This window comes from Numida meleagris, chromosome 6 (genome assembly GCF_002078875.1).
Source record: "Numida meleagris isolate 19003 breed g44 Domestic line chromosome 6, NumMel1.0, whole genome shotgun sequence".
Classification (NCBI taxonomy): Eukaryota; Metazoa; Chordata; class Aves; order Galliformes; family Numididae; genus Numida; species Numida meleagris.
In genome coordinates this window covers 31,402,788-31,418,874 of record NC_034414.1, presented here as the reverse complement: position 1 = coordinate 31,418,874, position 16,087 = coordinate 31,402,788, and the positions used below count along the sequence as shown (strand labels likewise).

At 39.4% G+C, this 16,087-nt stretch overlaps 1 protein-coding gene across 3 annotated transcripts in view; it reads left to right on the top strand.

Annotated features, from left to right (window-relative positions):
* SPRED1 (sprouty related EVH1 domain containing 1) overlaps positions 1-9,432 on the top strand; it is a 56,964-nt gene extending 47,532 nt beyond the window's left edge. Inside the window, exons 5-7 of one of the 3 annotated variants that reach the window (XM_021401917.1) lie at positions 1,670-1,747; positions 3,499-3,657; positions 6,771-9,432. In XM_021401917.1, the coding sequence (XP_021257592.1) occupies positions 1,670-1,747; positions 3,499-3,657; positions 6,771-7,430 (897 nt within the window). In that variant the 3' untranslated portion in view covers positions 7,431-9,432. The remainder of the gene's footprint in view (positions 1-1,669; positions 1,748-3,498; positions 3,658-6,770) is intronic. The other 2 variants (XM_021401918.1, XM_021401919.1) reach the window with 2 other exon arrangements.

Sequence of the window (16,087 nt, the reverse complement as noted above, 5' to 3'; positions counted from 1 at the left end):
ACCAGCTGCAGAAGGAAGTTATCTTCCATACATTCTAGAAACCTCCTAGACTGCTTCTTCTGCGCCGAGTTGTATTCCCAGCATATATCAGGGAAGTTGAAGTCTCCCATGAGGACAAGGGCAGGCGATTGCGCAACTTCAGCCAGCTGTTTATAGAACGCCTCATCTGTCTCTTCATCCTGGTTAGGCAGTCTATAACAGACCCCCACCAGGATGTCTGCCTTTTCAGCCTTTCCCTTGATTCTAACCCACAGAGCTTCAACGTTGTCTTCTCCAGTTGCAAGTTCAATAACATCATAACAGTCTCTAACATAGAGAGCCACGCCACCACCCCTCCTTCCTTGCCTATCCTTTCTGAAGAGCTTGTAAATGTAAACTCTCTTCTGGTGGTTACCATCAAACACCAGCTTTTCAGGCCTCGTGGGAAGTAAATAGAAGAGCTGGGATGCAACGGAAGTGTGGTCTCTTAGACATCGTTCTGTGTAATCATTAAACTTAGAGCAGAACATTTTTAACAATGTTTGCAGAACAATGTTGAATTCTCTCCCAGACTTAACTCTGGCAAACTGAGAGAAGTAGGGAGAGAAAACTTGAAGAAGAAGAGAAGCTCAGTCTGGTTTTCATTTTCTCTACAGCTGTCATCTGGCTTTGAATTCTGCAGGAGAGCTACAGCTGGAGTCATTTTATTGCTTTACCCAGCATCCTTCTGCCTGTGCGCACAGAAATGTTTTAGTAGTCTTGGAAAAAAAAATTCAGAGTATCTCTTAGCAACCATAGGACAGTAATTATTATACCAGCAGCTGGGAGCAAACCAGATTTCCGTTGTGCATTAAAAACTGGCGTAGGTTACTCTACAGATGATACTGAATAACCTATGCCAGTACTGTACTTTGCAGGCGGTGGTTAAAGGATATTGAATGTGGGCGATGTAATTGCTTTGGACAGTAGAAAAAGGGAACGCGTGCATCTGTGTTTGTGTGTAATATTTAATATACCAAGCTTAGTACTTCTGGAAAAATTAACATTTGTGTTTTACTTTATGCGTTCTTAATACAATAGCATTTTTGTTTCTAGGACTTCTCCCTTCAGTTCGCCAGTGTTTCCATTACAAATAGGGGTTTCAGGTGTTCATAACCTTGTCATAAAACGTTACATTGGAGCAGGATGCATCTGTCCAAAGAATCCCTTTCTGATACCAGTAAACGTGCTTTAGCTGTATTTAAACTTTCACTTTGATTAAAAATACGACGGGTTCAGAGTATTCATCTGGCATTTCTTTAGTTTTGCATGATGAGTATTTATAGGCTAAAGGTGTTCGGTAACCTACTAAATCACTTTTTATTTTTGCTGAGTATCAGAAGTTAGGCCATACCACCTATCTGCAGTGTCTGGGTTGGTAGGCTGAGTGCTGGTCTTTCTCAACGGCTGTCCTGTGAGTTCTTACCTTACAAAGTTCAGATGCAAATCTATCTCCTGCCACCCCCGGATTTGTCCTTGTAGTAGGTTGGGTGACTTCAGTAGGGGTGCTGGAATTTAATAAAAGCATTTCAATATACTTGCTGCATATAGGGCACAAAAACTTGCTTTAAGATTACAGTTTCTATTTCATACATCAGCAACTGGCTCTGTAAACACTATAATAGATGATTGATACCTATGTCTTTTGTAGGGAGAGTGTGTGTCACCTGCAGGGACAGAAAGCGAAGCAGGGTGTTCCAGAGCAGACCCAGGACTGGCATGTGGGCAGGTATCTCTTTTCCTGGAAAGGAAGGAGTAGCAATTTTTGCATCTCCCACCCTAGACCACGCAAATTAATAATAGCTCTGGGCGTTCTCAACTCATTTTAAGGTTAGGTAGTGGTTTGTAATGTTATGTCATTGGGCAGTGTACCTTCAGGAGTATGTCCTGCTGGCAAGGTGTGTGCTGCTGCACTAATACTTGCTGCTGTTTTGCTCTTAAATAAGTACACACCTTTGAAATCTAACACTTGCTAGTCTTTTTAACATTGTTTTCTGCTCCTTCCCAGTAGTGTTTGACCAGAAAATAGAGGGCTGATTGCTTAGTAGTGTTGTGATGCTCAAGGACCAAACAAGCACTTCTTTTTCGGAGCTCTGCCTGTTTCAGTATTTTTCGACTGAACTTTAACCTTATTGAACTCCTGTCTTTCCTTCCATGGAATATATTTCACTGGTATTAATTAAAGTTGATAATTAACTGACTACTTAATTTAAGTGTCTTTCCACTCAGAGACCTTATGAGCATTATATAAGTGCTTAGTGATGGTTTTCTTTCTCTTAAACATTAGCAGCGGAGTAGCTGCTTTGACTTAATCTGGGTGTATTATAATTTGATGCATAAAGCTTTTACCTAACTCAGGTACTCATGTAATTCTGGAGCAAGTTTTTTAAGTATTCTGATAAATAAAAGCTTACAACTCAGTATTAGGACTTAACCTGCCAAAATTTCAGGTACTGAGAACTTCTTCCTCAGTAATTTTCTGCAGTTTTTTTTTATTGTTTGCTCCATTCATGTTTTCTTGATGTATACAAATCCTTATAAGAAATCTTTTTGGTAAGACTGAAACATTCTCATTGCTGGAAGCTGGACGGTGCCAGAATTTTCTCAGAGCTATGAAGTGATGACAACTAACTTTGCAGCATCTTTCAATGTGAACAAAACATACAGCACATTTTTTTAAGCAACTTAATGAGATTTATATCAATATGCTTCACTGTATCTTAAGTATATCCCACTCAGCTTAAAGAATGGAACGCGTTTGCTTTTCTGTTCTTCTCAGAAAATTGGATCGTCTTACAAGCCAATGTTCCACCCAAACATACTTCCTCTTCCTCATTCTGAGTGGCATAACGTTCTGTAGATATCTCATTATACACTGCCACATGGTCTCAGTTTTGTATCAAATTGCCTGATGTAACCTTAATTTTAAAAAGACAGCCATTAGCTGTTTAATACACACTTGCTGTAATTAGATATTTTAATTGAGCCAGTATATGCTAACACTGACTTTCTCTTCCTTTCCAGCAGATCTGTTAAGCAGTCTTGCTTCTTAACTTACTAAACATTCTGACTAGCTCTTGCCTTATTAGTCTTAATTTTTCTTTGCTACAATTCTGTATTTGTAAATAGTGGCAGTCTTGTGGGTAGTTACGGAAAGCATTATCTTGGGGCCTGGGTTAACCCCTCCTACGCTAAAGAAATTGCTTGTGTCAGATTTGGCAACCAAGTTAAAGGCCTGTGTCTCTGACTCCCAAGTTGTGTATGCTCTGCAGAGAATGAACTCTTCATTTCCAAAGCTGACTCATCATTAAGAAATGTATTTATACATACTTACAAATGTGTATTCAAAAACGCTTTTGTTTATAGATGTCTCTAACAAATTGTGTAGAATTTTACTGCTTTTATGTATGACCTTGGTACTTGAGGAGCAGTTTTTGTGTAAATGCAAAGTCATTTCAAGAATGTTCTTACTTGTTCCAGAGTACTCAAGAAAATACATCAGGTTCATTAATGAAAGATCACCTTTTCCAACATGAAACCGTAGTTACCAGTGAACCTTACAATACTTCAAATGTAAGGCCTTCAGCACTTGAGGATTTCAACACCAGGAGAGCCTGTTTTCCTAGCCAGCCTAGCCAGGTAAGACCATGAATGAAAGCAGTTCTTACTTTGCTTGCTGTATTACTGGCATGAGATGCAGCTTCTGACAAGGAGGCATTTTCATTCTGAGTCCTTTTTTGTGGCGTTAGTGTAGTCTTGTTGTGCACTTGTTAGAACATAGGCGAGTCAACAAAATCTCACATTCTGTACATGCAAACACTGCTCTTGCTGCTGAGCTCCATGCATATGGCCGTGTAGCACAGCAGATGTTGAGGTAAATAACAGTTTTGTTTCAATTATGTGTAAATATGTTTGAACGGTTACTGTGCTCGTAAGTCAAATGACAAGTACCTGCTGAAACTAAAGAGGTGATTAATGACAGTTGAATTCCTTTCCTGTAATGCTGTCACAATGTTATTAAAAAAAAAAAAACCCTCCTTCAGCTCTTCATCTTCTGGTATGTGTTTAACTTAAATGTAACACTTTGCAATGTTACTTTTAGCTGCCATTGTCTTCCTATTGTAGATTTTCAGCTGGAGTGGTCAGGTGCATCTGTTTATTTGAAGGGAGTCAGGGAGGGCTGCAGTACTGAGCAAGTGCCCATGCCTTGCTTACAGGTGTAACTCTTCAAGTAAGGTGTAATACTAGGAGGTTGAGCCATGTCAATAAGATTTTCTGCCTAATTTCTGATTGGCTAATTACATTTGCAGTAAGATTCTCTGTGGAGTGTGTTTGTTGAATTATTATTCCTCACTTCCTGCTTCAGCTGTTATACAGAGTTTTCACCTGTACTGAGATACTAAATCCAGAAGACTAGATGCATTATTTTCACTGAATTTAGCTCATATTTGTGCCTAATGAAATCTGGGCTACATACTGTTATTCAGCTTTTATGTACCTCTTGCTCTCATACATAGGTCCTATTAAACACCCAACATGAAAGCATTCTATAAATAAAGCTTTTCCAATGTTAGTTTTCCTGTTTGGTTGTTTTTTTCAGTGTTCATCACGTGCTTTCTTAATGATTTCTTAATATCAGTTAGTTACATGTTGGACTTTAAATGCCTTAGTGTTTGGCTGAGGACTTGAAAAAAAAGAAGATAGTTCTGTGTTGTGTTAGATTCAAACAAATGAAAAACAAAGATTGAGGAGAGGTCAGGTTTTACATTTGTTGGTGTTTGCTGTAACAGCAGTTAGCTGTGTGGGTGATGGGAGATTGGGAGTGGAGGTTTTGATTTGGGGTTTTAACTTTTAAACTGTGGGTTCTAGTGTCTTAAATACATGCTTAGTACTCTGAACAGTAAGGTAAGGATCCTTTGTGCTTGTAACATATGCAATTGTAATGATGCTTTCAGTACCTTTTTCCCCTCAAATTTATGCACATAACGGTTCAAAAAAGGCAGTTATCTATAGCTAGTTACTGATGGTAAAGCAGTAGGCTGTTTCTCCTCTATGGAGCACAGTAAAACTTGGGAGCAGTCTGTATTTACGAGTAAAGGCTTGGACTAACTGCTTCCACTGGGGACTGGGAAAGCATGGAAGAGCAGGGATGTCACTTGTTCTTGCTAGCATACTGCAGCTGAAGCTTGTAAGGCAAAGCAGCTCTAATTACAGTTCTGTAATGCATATCATACAGGGATTACTGAGCAGGCTATGGATATGCCAACTTCTGATTGTGTAAGAATATTTTAAGAAGCTATTCCCTCCTCTTCTGCCTTCTGCCCCCAAACTGGAACATGCAGACTTCGATGTAGTAGGAGCAAAGATGCCTGCAAAGGGAAATGGAAGTGTTAACTTCAAGCATTATCTTCAGATATGCTTTGTTTCACACAGCAACAACATTAGGAATCATTTATTTGCTCAATACTAATAAGGCGGTGTATACTCTCAAAGGTGGTATATACTCTCAAATACGGATACCAGAGATACATTCAGTAATTTCTGATTCTGGGAGAATTTTTAAGATGAGTGGATTAGGAAGTGATTTTTTCTGTCTTCTGTGAGGTATTTTGCAGACTGTACACTTGACAGGAGGGGAAAAAAAAGAGGCAGAATTAGACTTGGAGCTCTGTTATATTCTGTCTCTATTATAATGGCCCTACAGCGTAGGAAAATAATTGCCTGTCTGTAAGTCCCTGTCTGGGACATACTGAGACTTTTCCTTTCTTGCTGGACTGTCTGCTGTTTTCGGTAGTTCCTTCCATACACATGCTAATTTTTTTATTCTGCCATTATTTGCACGTTTTCTTAAAAGTCGTTTCTGATTTCAGTAACATTCAGTAGCAGTCTGCTGTCTACACTTGTATCTCAGTTCTACAGTATCTCAGTTCCAGTGTTTTAAATCTGCCACCTTCAAAAACTATTTCACTGCAAGACAGAGTAAACAAGAAGTCTGATCTTCTGTGCTGTTTGCTTTATGTTTAGCATGTTCTTGCCCGTTAAGGTAAACGCTCTTGAATTATGGTCAGTTCCATTAATTTTAAAAGTACTTGTGCATTTGTCTACTGTTGTCCTAAACTGACCAATTACAATGACATACTATCTTTTAGCTAAGGGTGAAATGCATTTGGAAGCTGCTGTTATTGGAACACAAGAAACTTGCCTGATTGTACGATTGAATTTTACAAAATATTCTTATTACACATGGCAAAATCTGGACTACAGCTTTGTGTAATCAATATTTAATACTGTCGTAGCAAAAGTGGAGGAAACTTGAAAACTCGGAGCAGGCATGAAAGCTGTGGAAGGCTTCTCCTTGATAACATGGGCGACTCAGCATGAGTTTATGGGGGAGTTAATCCTACAGGTTCTCACCAATACGTGAAACTGGCCAAGTGACATAACGCATCATTGATCTGTGGAATTAATTGTAAGATGTTAAATCCAAATTTTGAGCCTGTTTTGAAGTATGGGGTGAAGTTTTATGTGGATACCAGCATGTCCAGAGCTCTTGTGAGATCTAATATGTCAGGAGGGAATATGAAACCACATGGTGCTAGTATCACGAGAAAGTCTGTGAATAGCACTGGTAAGATAAGAAGAGCTGAAAAACCTATTCATGTGCAGCAAGAAAAAAAAGTCCTGCATTCTAATTTTTACATTGTATGTGAACCTAAAGTTGAGACTTAACTAATCTTGCTTTGGCATTTCAGGTCCCACTGAAGCCAATCAGACACGTTAGCTTTCAGGATGAAGACGAAATCGTTAGAATAAACCCTCGTGATATTTTGATACGTCGTTATGCAGACTACAGGCATCCTGACATGTGGAAGAACGACCTGGAGAGGGATGACGCAGACTCAAATATACCATTTTCTAAATCAGACAGTAAAAAATCTGACTATTTATACCCGTGTGGGGATGGAACTAAGTTGAATTCCCTGAAAGACTCAAAGAGTTCTGTGGTATTTAAAACTCAGCCTTCCTCATCAAAATTTAAAAACTCAAAAAGAAGAAAAGAGGATGGTGAGCGTTCCCGCTGTATATACTGCCAGGAGAGGTTTAATCATGAAGATAACGGCAGAGGAAAATGTCAAGATGCTCCAGATCCTATTAAAAGATGTATCTACCGAGTTAGTTGCATGCTTTGCGCAGAGAGCATGCTGTATCACTGCATGTCAGACTCGGAAGGAGACTTCTCTGATCCTTGCTCGTGTGACACTAGTGATGACAAGTTCTGCTTACGCTGGTTAGCACTGGTAGCGCTGTCATTCATTGCTCCGTGTATGTGCTGCTACCTCCCCTTGAGAGCATGCCATCACTGCGGTGAGGCGTGTGGGTGCTGTGGAGGGAAGCATAAAGCTGCAGGATGAATCAGTCTTGTGCCAAACAGAGCTGAAAATCTTTGTTTCCAGGAAGCATCTAACTTGGATTTGTGGAAGCTTTTTGGCGAGCCGAAGGGAATCTTCTTTCACGTAAGAGATGCTCGATGTGGAAGAAGCAACAAGACTTGTCAGACCTTGGCATTTTACAAGTGCTAGCCACGCCTAACTGTTTCCTTTGAGCGCGTGGCATTTGTTCCGAGTTGTGAAGGAGATTTTGCAAAGGAAAGCCTGTTCTTATTATTGGCTATAAAATGAGTATATAAACTATGATTATACTAAAAGGGATTAACTTTTGCCACTTTGTACATTCATGGTTTAGGTGAGGGGGCTCTTTTAAAAGGATTAAAACTTACCTGAGGGGAAATTTTAACTAAAAGTGCACTAGTGACAGTTGATTTAAGATTAAGAAAAGTTAATACTCGGCAAATGAGAAATGAAACTGATTTTAAGTGCAACTAAATCACTTATTAATAGTTTTTTGGAAGCGACTTTATGTATAAATAACAAATGTTTATATTTAACTAAATGTGTAAGGTACGAATTATTACATGTTAAACTTCCCTTCCCTCTGGTCTAGTAGGTATGGACCATATCTACTGTCACATTCCATTGTAGTACTTTAAATATTTAATTAGTTAATTTAGTTGCATTTTTATTCCAGATGGACAAATTGATATTTTCAGTCCTGTTTCCCTTCAGCTACAGTTTGTGTTGAGTTGTATCCATACATTCTGATAATCTAAAAACTTTTAAAATATTAATTATTCTAGTCTTGAGTGACCAATATTTTTTGTTAAGCACAGATGTAATTGTCTAAAATGTTCTTGTTAGAACATAACATTTATTTTTATATATAAATGACTTTGATTTCAACATAATAGCAAAAAGGAAGTTGTTTCTGTTGCTCAACCAGCAAGTTGTTTTCTTTTGGGGTGTCCTCCAAAAAATACTTTATTACATATACAGATGTTCATTAAGCAAAAGGTACATTAAGGCAGTTGTAACGAGTTGTCACCAGTGTTCTTGTTTATCTTTCTGTTAAACTAGGATCCTGTTCAACTGTTTATCGAGTACTATGATTAAAACAAAAGATTAATAACAAAAGTGAAATGGTTTTCATTATTTTGAACTGCAATTTTTTCTTACTTGAAAGTGCAGGAACAAAACTACTGGTTTTGAATGAAGGAAAGGCAACAGAAGACTTGAGAAATAAGCCCAGGCAAAACTGGAGTCAAGTTAATGGAGTGAATTTGGAGGGAGGCTGGGCAGTGGGTTGGGGGAGCGCGGGTATGCACACGTCATGCTGTGCATGATATTTGTTACAGCTTTGTATTCACTAAGTGTTCAATTTTCAGAAAATAATTAGCCAATTAACCCTTAAAGAATTTTTTAAAACATAATGTGTTTTGCTCTGTCGTGAAGTAGGAAGCATTTGCTTCTCATTAAAAATATGTAAGACACTAAAAATAATCATTCATAGGGAAAGTGCCAGTTGGCTAGAATGGGAGTATCCATGTTAAACACAATTGATTTGAAAAGATGCACATAATTTTTCTCACCCTATGTATTTTTCACTGTTGTTGTGTAGTTCGGTGCCCTTCGTTTTCTTTTGTAGCCCAGAATTAAAAGAAGCAAATGTGTATAACATTGTCTGTCTGTAAAATACTTTTTAAAAGAAAACACTTATATTTATATTACAGCTTGAATTGACCATATTATGTACATAGTTCATCTCAAAGTATTATTTCACATTGAAAAGAAGAAACATTATTGATAACTGTAGAAGTTACGAAAGAGCTTCCAGTTTTGTAATGAGTTGGTTGGATGAATTAAGTCCAAGAATACGATGCTGTAGCAGCAGTCTTGCTTTTTACTGTTTATATATTTGCTGCTGCTCTGGTTGATTGTCATGCTTCACACGTTTTCAGCAAAACTTGGTTTCCTGGAATAGACTGTTAACTTTATTTAAAAAAAAAAAAAAAAAAAAAAAAAGGATAAATATAAAATAGTAATGTCTGTCTGTCTTGTGAATGAAATAAATTCCATATTTCTCAGTGCTAGGTTCCCAACTCAAGGTGAAGAGAGGTGTGAACAACCTGAGAACAGAACTCGCTGGCTGGATAGGTAAATACTGTAGAATCCTATTCTGTATATGCTTCAGAAGGAAATGAATTTAACAGTTTCCTCTGAGCACTAGTACTGTATTTTATATGAAACATATATGCTTTAATATTTTGAATATGTGCATTAATATTTTCTTTTTGCATTTAACTGCTTTGCTAAAATGTTTTTGTCCTTTTGAACATTTCACAATGTTCACTTTTCGTTCTTGTGATGGAACTTGCAGCCTGCATGCCCGTTTTGAGATTAGTGAAGAGAACTGCAGAAGTACAGTTATGTAAGAGTTGCTTTTAGTAGGATGCACGCATACTTTTTGCTCTCCTGGTGTTAAGGATCCTGTTCACGCTTGCAGTTACGAGTAACAAAAGGCAGACGCAGAGCAAACCCTTTCCAGAATGGGCTCTTAAATCTGTGCGTCTTTTGTTTTTGGCAGCAAGTAGAATTTATTCTCTTCTGAGCTATTTTCTTAAGCTTTTGGGAAAAGAGAAATTCCTTCCCTAGCCCTGAGCCCCCTCTCCCTGGGCATCAGAGCTGGAGCTTGCCAGGCATGCAGCAGCGGAGCTTTGTGTTGCTTGGAGGGGAGACCCGAAACTGTCAGTGCATACTAAGTCCCTCGCTCACTGAAAGCCTCAGTTACGGTGAAAATTAAATGTTTCCTATTGAAAGGAAGTGGGGGAAGCGATTGACAGCAGCGCTCGTGCACCATCTGCTGGGGGAGAGCGCTCAGGCTTCACCCAGACGCTGCTCCAACTGTGCCGTCATGTAATGCGCTTTGGTGCAGCGTTACGAAGAGTTCATAACTACAAATTTACGCAATGGTACTCTGTCGTCTTGCAGGGATTCTTTGTCTTATCGTGCCTCTTAAATTTTACTGTTAGTGTTAATTGAAAATTAAAAATACTTCAGTCGTACTTTTGTTAGGCTGCTGTAGTTATTACATAGAAGCATAAAAATGAGGAATGGAACGAGTTCTTCAGGTGGTGTCACTAGGTGTGAGAGGTATTTTCTTTCTCTGGGCATCCTTCCCAATATACAAAGTGAAGGCGTGTTGGTATTCCTGCAGAAGAAATCTGGCTTTTCCGTTTGTGATGCGAATCAAGCCTGAATGTGCACAGGTGTGCCTGTGCACCTCCACAAGCACTGCAGTGGTTCAGAGGGCTACACCCACAGCTGCGTGCAAGATTAAAGCAATATTCTGAAAATCTACAATTACTATGGTAACTGCTTAGTAAATAGCGGCAAAGGATGGTACAAACCTCAGCTGCCTTCCCAGAGCTTATGTAAGGGATGCTGCAAGCAGGCGTAACCCAGCTCCTCTAGGAAAACAAAGTCTTCTGAAGAATGTCTTAATTTTGCACGTTGGGATATCACATTCCCATTTCGGTTATGTTCTCTTCAGAACGTTCTGTTCATGTGTACCTGGGGGATAATGCTCAACTCCCGTGTAAATAATGCACGGGTTCAAATTGGACTTTAAATCTTTTTAGAGTGTATGACACAGTATGCAACCAGCAGAGTGACACATTCATCTTATTAAAGTGAAGATCAGGGTCATGGCTGGCAACAAAATACTAGTTTTTAAAAGATGCTTTACTGTACTCAGTGCAGCAGCTGGGTGGATAAAATTTCCCTTTGCTTTGGTGCACTGACAAATATGAGGAAGGGTGGGCTTGAGGAGCAGGGCAGTGTTTGTTTTCTTCTTGTTTGTTTTCCTGAAAGCTTCTCTTTCTTGATTGCAAAATTCATGGTTGAAGAAATTAAAGCATTTGGTGAAGAAGCAGCCTTCATCTTTCAGGCTCCAGTGTAATCTGTACAGAATTTTCTCCTTTTGCTTGGTGCTGTTTGCTTTCCACCCTTATGACCTCAAAGTGCCTCACGTGTATATTGTCTCCATTAAACCTCAACTGCTATTTCTTTCTGCTAATTGGTGTATCATTGCGTTAACTCATCCCATAGTTTTTTCCTTTTATGCCAATGAATACAGCTTGTTACTTTGAGTATATAATGTAAATATACCTTTAAATTTGTAACTGATTTGTTACATCGTATCTTTGTAAGTTGACATAGCAGATAACACCTTAAAAATTGTTTAAATGTTTTTTTTTCCTGTAATTACCTGATTAAAACTATCTTGAAATGAAACAGCTGACATGTTGTTCCGTTCTGTGCGGGGATTACTCAGAACAGTGCCTATGAAGTCAAGTGCTACAGCTCAAGAACAGAATAAAAAGATGTAAATTCAGGTAATGTTTTGCCACAATGTTCTGCATATTGATTAAGCAAAATGTTGATCGAATCATTTTCTGATATTTAAAATTAGTCAAAACTAAGCATTGCATTGCCTTCAAGGTCCCACAGTTCACTGTGAGATCTGTTCTGAAGAGTCGCTGTACCGCTGTAAAAATAAATAAATAAATAAATAAAATAAAAAAAGGCCTTGCCTTTTACCGACAGCAGCGCTTGCTCTTGCCATCATACTACGCAGGTCAAGATTCCCTTATGTAATGTAAATTCTCTCTGTTCGGGATTCCACCACCCCCACCACAAAAAAAAAAAAGTGCATGTTTAAATATAATTTTAAGTTAAAATAATAAAAATATACACTAGAAAAAAGGAGGGAAGATCAATATGTTCGTGAAGGAAAATGGAGCTGGAGGCAAAGATGTAGAAATCTGATAAGACTGCAGTTTTAAGCTCAGTGGTCAGGATTTAGGATGAGCTATTCTAAGCTGAACTTTACTTGCCTTTAGTTCTTGTGTTTTCTTTCTGGTTACAACCAATACACTAATTCTCACTGTTCTTCTGATCTGTTTCTAATGAGAAAAACTTTGGTTGCTGGATGTAATCATGGTTGAAAATTAACTGTCGGTACCTGAGCTTTTACTGTATGATTACTAGAGAAGGAAGAGAGGTGAACAAGTTAAGGCACAAACAAGGGAGGTTTTCATAGGGAACGTCATAGGTCTCTGTCAGAACCATGTATAAGAAAGCAACTCAGCATTAAATGTGCTCTGTTTTCTTTTTTAAGAATCAAGCTGCAATTACACGAAAACCAGTTACTGCTGTCAGCAGCTATCGCTGTCCCTTAGACAGAGCAGACTGTCCCTTCATACGCATGTGCTAGTGGAGCTCCAAAGGAAGAGAGTGTTGTACTACTTCCTGTGAGGGAAGTAGTACAACACCTGGGTCTTTCTCATGTTTTTGCCATTACTCATTCCTTCTTTCTTTATGTTGACTGAAGCTTTCCTCAGTTTTCTCCACTGGCATATAGAGTTGGTAAAGGTTGTGTGTATCTGATGACTACAGCTGCTGACTACTGAATCGCTGTTATAAATATTCTTTGAAAACTGTATTACAAGGGCTAAAAGTATGAAATACTGCATCTATTTTTAAGCATTACCGTATTAGAAGTTTTCCCTTTCATGTGGCTATCCAGCCTCAGGCTTACTTCCAAAGAGTGTGTTTCTGAGTCTGTTACGGTTTTACCTAAATTCTCCTTTGTCTCTTGCCTATTTGCATATAATTGTCCATGGAATAAGTAATGCGATGATCTCTAGAGTAGATGGTTGGACAACTCTTTATGAGGAATATAAGAAAACAAAACACAAAGTTCTAAACAACTCTTAGTGTGCTCTTCTGCCCTAAGAACCCGTCAATAATACAGTTAAATAGTTTTAACAGTTCTTGAAAGTATGTTGAAACCAATATGGTGGAACAAATTAGTTTGGGAGGGTTGTCACGGTTGGCCTTCAGAAATGCTGCTGAGTGCAGGATCATCTGCTGTGCAGGATCCTCTCTGCTTGTTTTTCATGTTGGTGTTACAACCATGCTTTAAAAATGCTGCTTATGAACCTGAGAGCCTTTTTTCTTTCAAAGCTACTTCTGTTGTGAGTCTGATTAAGTGGTTTTCCTTCTTCCTTGGGCTTAGTCGTCTCAGTGAGTTCTTAGAAGTCTGGAAATTGGTGGAGGCTTGAGGTGCCAGAATGAGATTGCTGTGTAGGACAGAGGCTCACTTCATCTTGGATGTGTTGTGTGTGTGTGTAGAAGAATGGGATCTGGGAGGAAGAACAGAGGAAGAAGAACATTATCTGGGTCACATTCAGAAAATGAACTTCTTTGGGATGGATCATCAGAATGATGCAGGATTTGCAAGTGACCTCGAGTTTCCGATTATAGTTATGCAGCTTGTGACTTTCCTAGGGGCTCTTGAGCTTTACCATATACCTGATATGTCTGTAAAGACTGTTACAGTCCAGCTCGGACTCTGCCATAATAGGCACTGTCTTTAAAATTCACCAAGTCATAGTAGAGAACATGCCTTTTTGTAAAAGCTTGTCTGGGATTTGCACAGATGAATATCTAATTGATTGATGTTGAAGGCTGACTGCTCTCCAGACATTTCAATTAACACCCTGTTCTAAAGTGGTGGCGTTCAGACTTCTGAATAATTTTAGCTTGTGGTGGGCTTGTATAAACACCTCTATGTTGGCAATGTTAGTAATGCAAGCTTGTTTCTAAAGTTAGGGTTATGGCAGTAGTATCCAGAAGGCTTTAGTGCATTTGGAGCTGGTTGCCAGGTGGGTTGGTGGAGTCTCCATCCTTGGAGATGTTAAAAACTCAGCTCAGTCAGTCCTGAGCTGCCTGTTATAACTGACCCTGCTTTGAGTCAGCGATCTCCAGAAGTCCCTTTCAATACTTCTGACTTATTTCTCAAGAAAATGAAGATTTTAGAGAAGTGAGACAGCAGCCTCAGAAAAGTTTGGTGACTTTGTGCCAGCTAAATTTGGTTCCTGGTTTGGAGGCAAATCCTACTGTTACTACTTGCACGTTTCAAGTACCTTAGAAAGAGTGTTGATTTAGTCACGTCATCACTGTATCTCAGTAATTTTTATTGACATAATTATTAAAATACGAGCATATTTCATGACCAAAGGCTTCAACATCGCTGATAGGTATCAGCATAGCAGTGAGGTGAGGGGAAAAACTATTCCAACTGTTGGTGAGCTTAAAAAAATATGCACAGGTGTTTGCATAAGTACTGAACAGCTGCTTGAAATGCTCTGCTGGCGCAGAAAATGTTTTCCCAGAACTGCTAGCTAACTTTAAGATAGTTCAGTTTAGAAAAAATAAAAATAAAAATCATGTCCTCCAAATTTTTTCCAGATTATCAGTCTAGTTTAAAAGCTTCTCTGAAAACTGGCTGGAGTCTGAGGTAAGCTTCCTGAGCGAAGACAGGCAAAATTGCCTGGACAGAGTGTGGAAGGTGCACATGTGCTTGGAGTGAAGAAGCAGCATGAGGACGAGTGTCCTACTCATGCAGGGCTAGCAGCTCCTAATGTCTGTGGCTCTGGGACTGTGCACCTACCCAAATTTATGCTGTGCCCAGTAGTCAGAGCTGAAGGATGGGTGGGGACTTGAGAAGACTGAGTCATTCCCGTTCTTGTTTCTCCTAAAATATCAAAGTAATATTGCTGCACACAAACATTCAGCCTGTCTACCCCGTAGAGGCATTTGTCTTAAATGGTTTCTAGAATGGTTTTAACTATGTGAAAGTCAGTTCACATTACTTGGTCATGTTTCTCTCTTACAAAGTTTAGAATGATTAAATAGTCTTGGCCTCATCTTTGTTGTTAGAAAATTCATGGAATCACAGAATGGTTGGGTTGGAAGGGACCTCAAAGCCCACCCAGTTCCACCCTCTGCCATGGGCATGGCTGCCACCCACCAGCTCAGGCTGCCCAGGGCCCCATCCTGCCCAGCCTTGGACACCTGAGGTGGGGCACTCAACAGTTGTGCCTCACCACCCTCTGAGTGAAAACTTTCCTCCTACTATCTAACACAAAATTCTGAAGTACCTGAACAGCATTGCTTCCTTGTCAGGAGTCCAGCTGCCTATGGATGTCAGCTAGCTTACCTCCAGCTGGTTCTGAGGGAGCGGCTGCAGAACACCAGCTTGTTTGTGATCATGACTCAAGTCCTTCCTGCGCTTCTCGATTTTTCCTCTCCATCAATCTATCAGTCTTTCCAAAAAGGGCTCAAGTACTTGCTGAAGTCTCTCTTCCTTTGGACCTCTCACTTCTTTGCTTTCCCCTTGGCCCTCATTCACTCTCTGAACTGACTGAAATGTCCATACATGCAGCAATAGTCCTGACTATATAGTACTGTCTGCCTACAGCCTTGTCTTCCTGTACCTACTGAATGCAGAGCTCATTGCATGGAAAGCACTGCCTTGAGGCCTAGCAGTAGTTTCAGTAATGCAAAAGGTTTATTTCCCTAAAATGAAGACAAATCCTTAAAGAAACAGCCTCTCTTTCAGTGAAGGTGGGAAGGGAACTGAGGGGAGGTGGGAGAAGGTGTGTTGGTCATTCCCTGCATGTTAGTGTGGCTTTGCCTTCCTGAACTGCATGTGTTACCTGTGCCTAAAGGTAACCCTGCCTGGACATGTGTTCCATATGTATCTCCTGAAACTCTTTCACCACACCAGTTATCTCCATTCAGCTTCCATTTTTCTAGCTTTCAGTTTC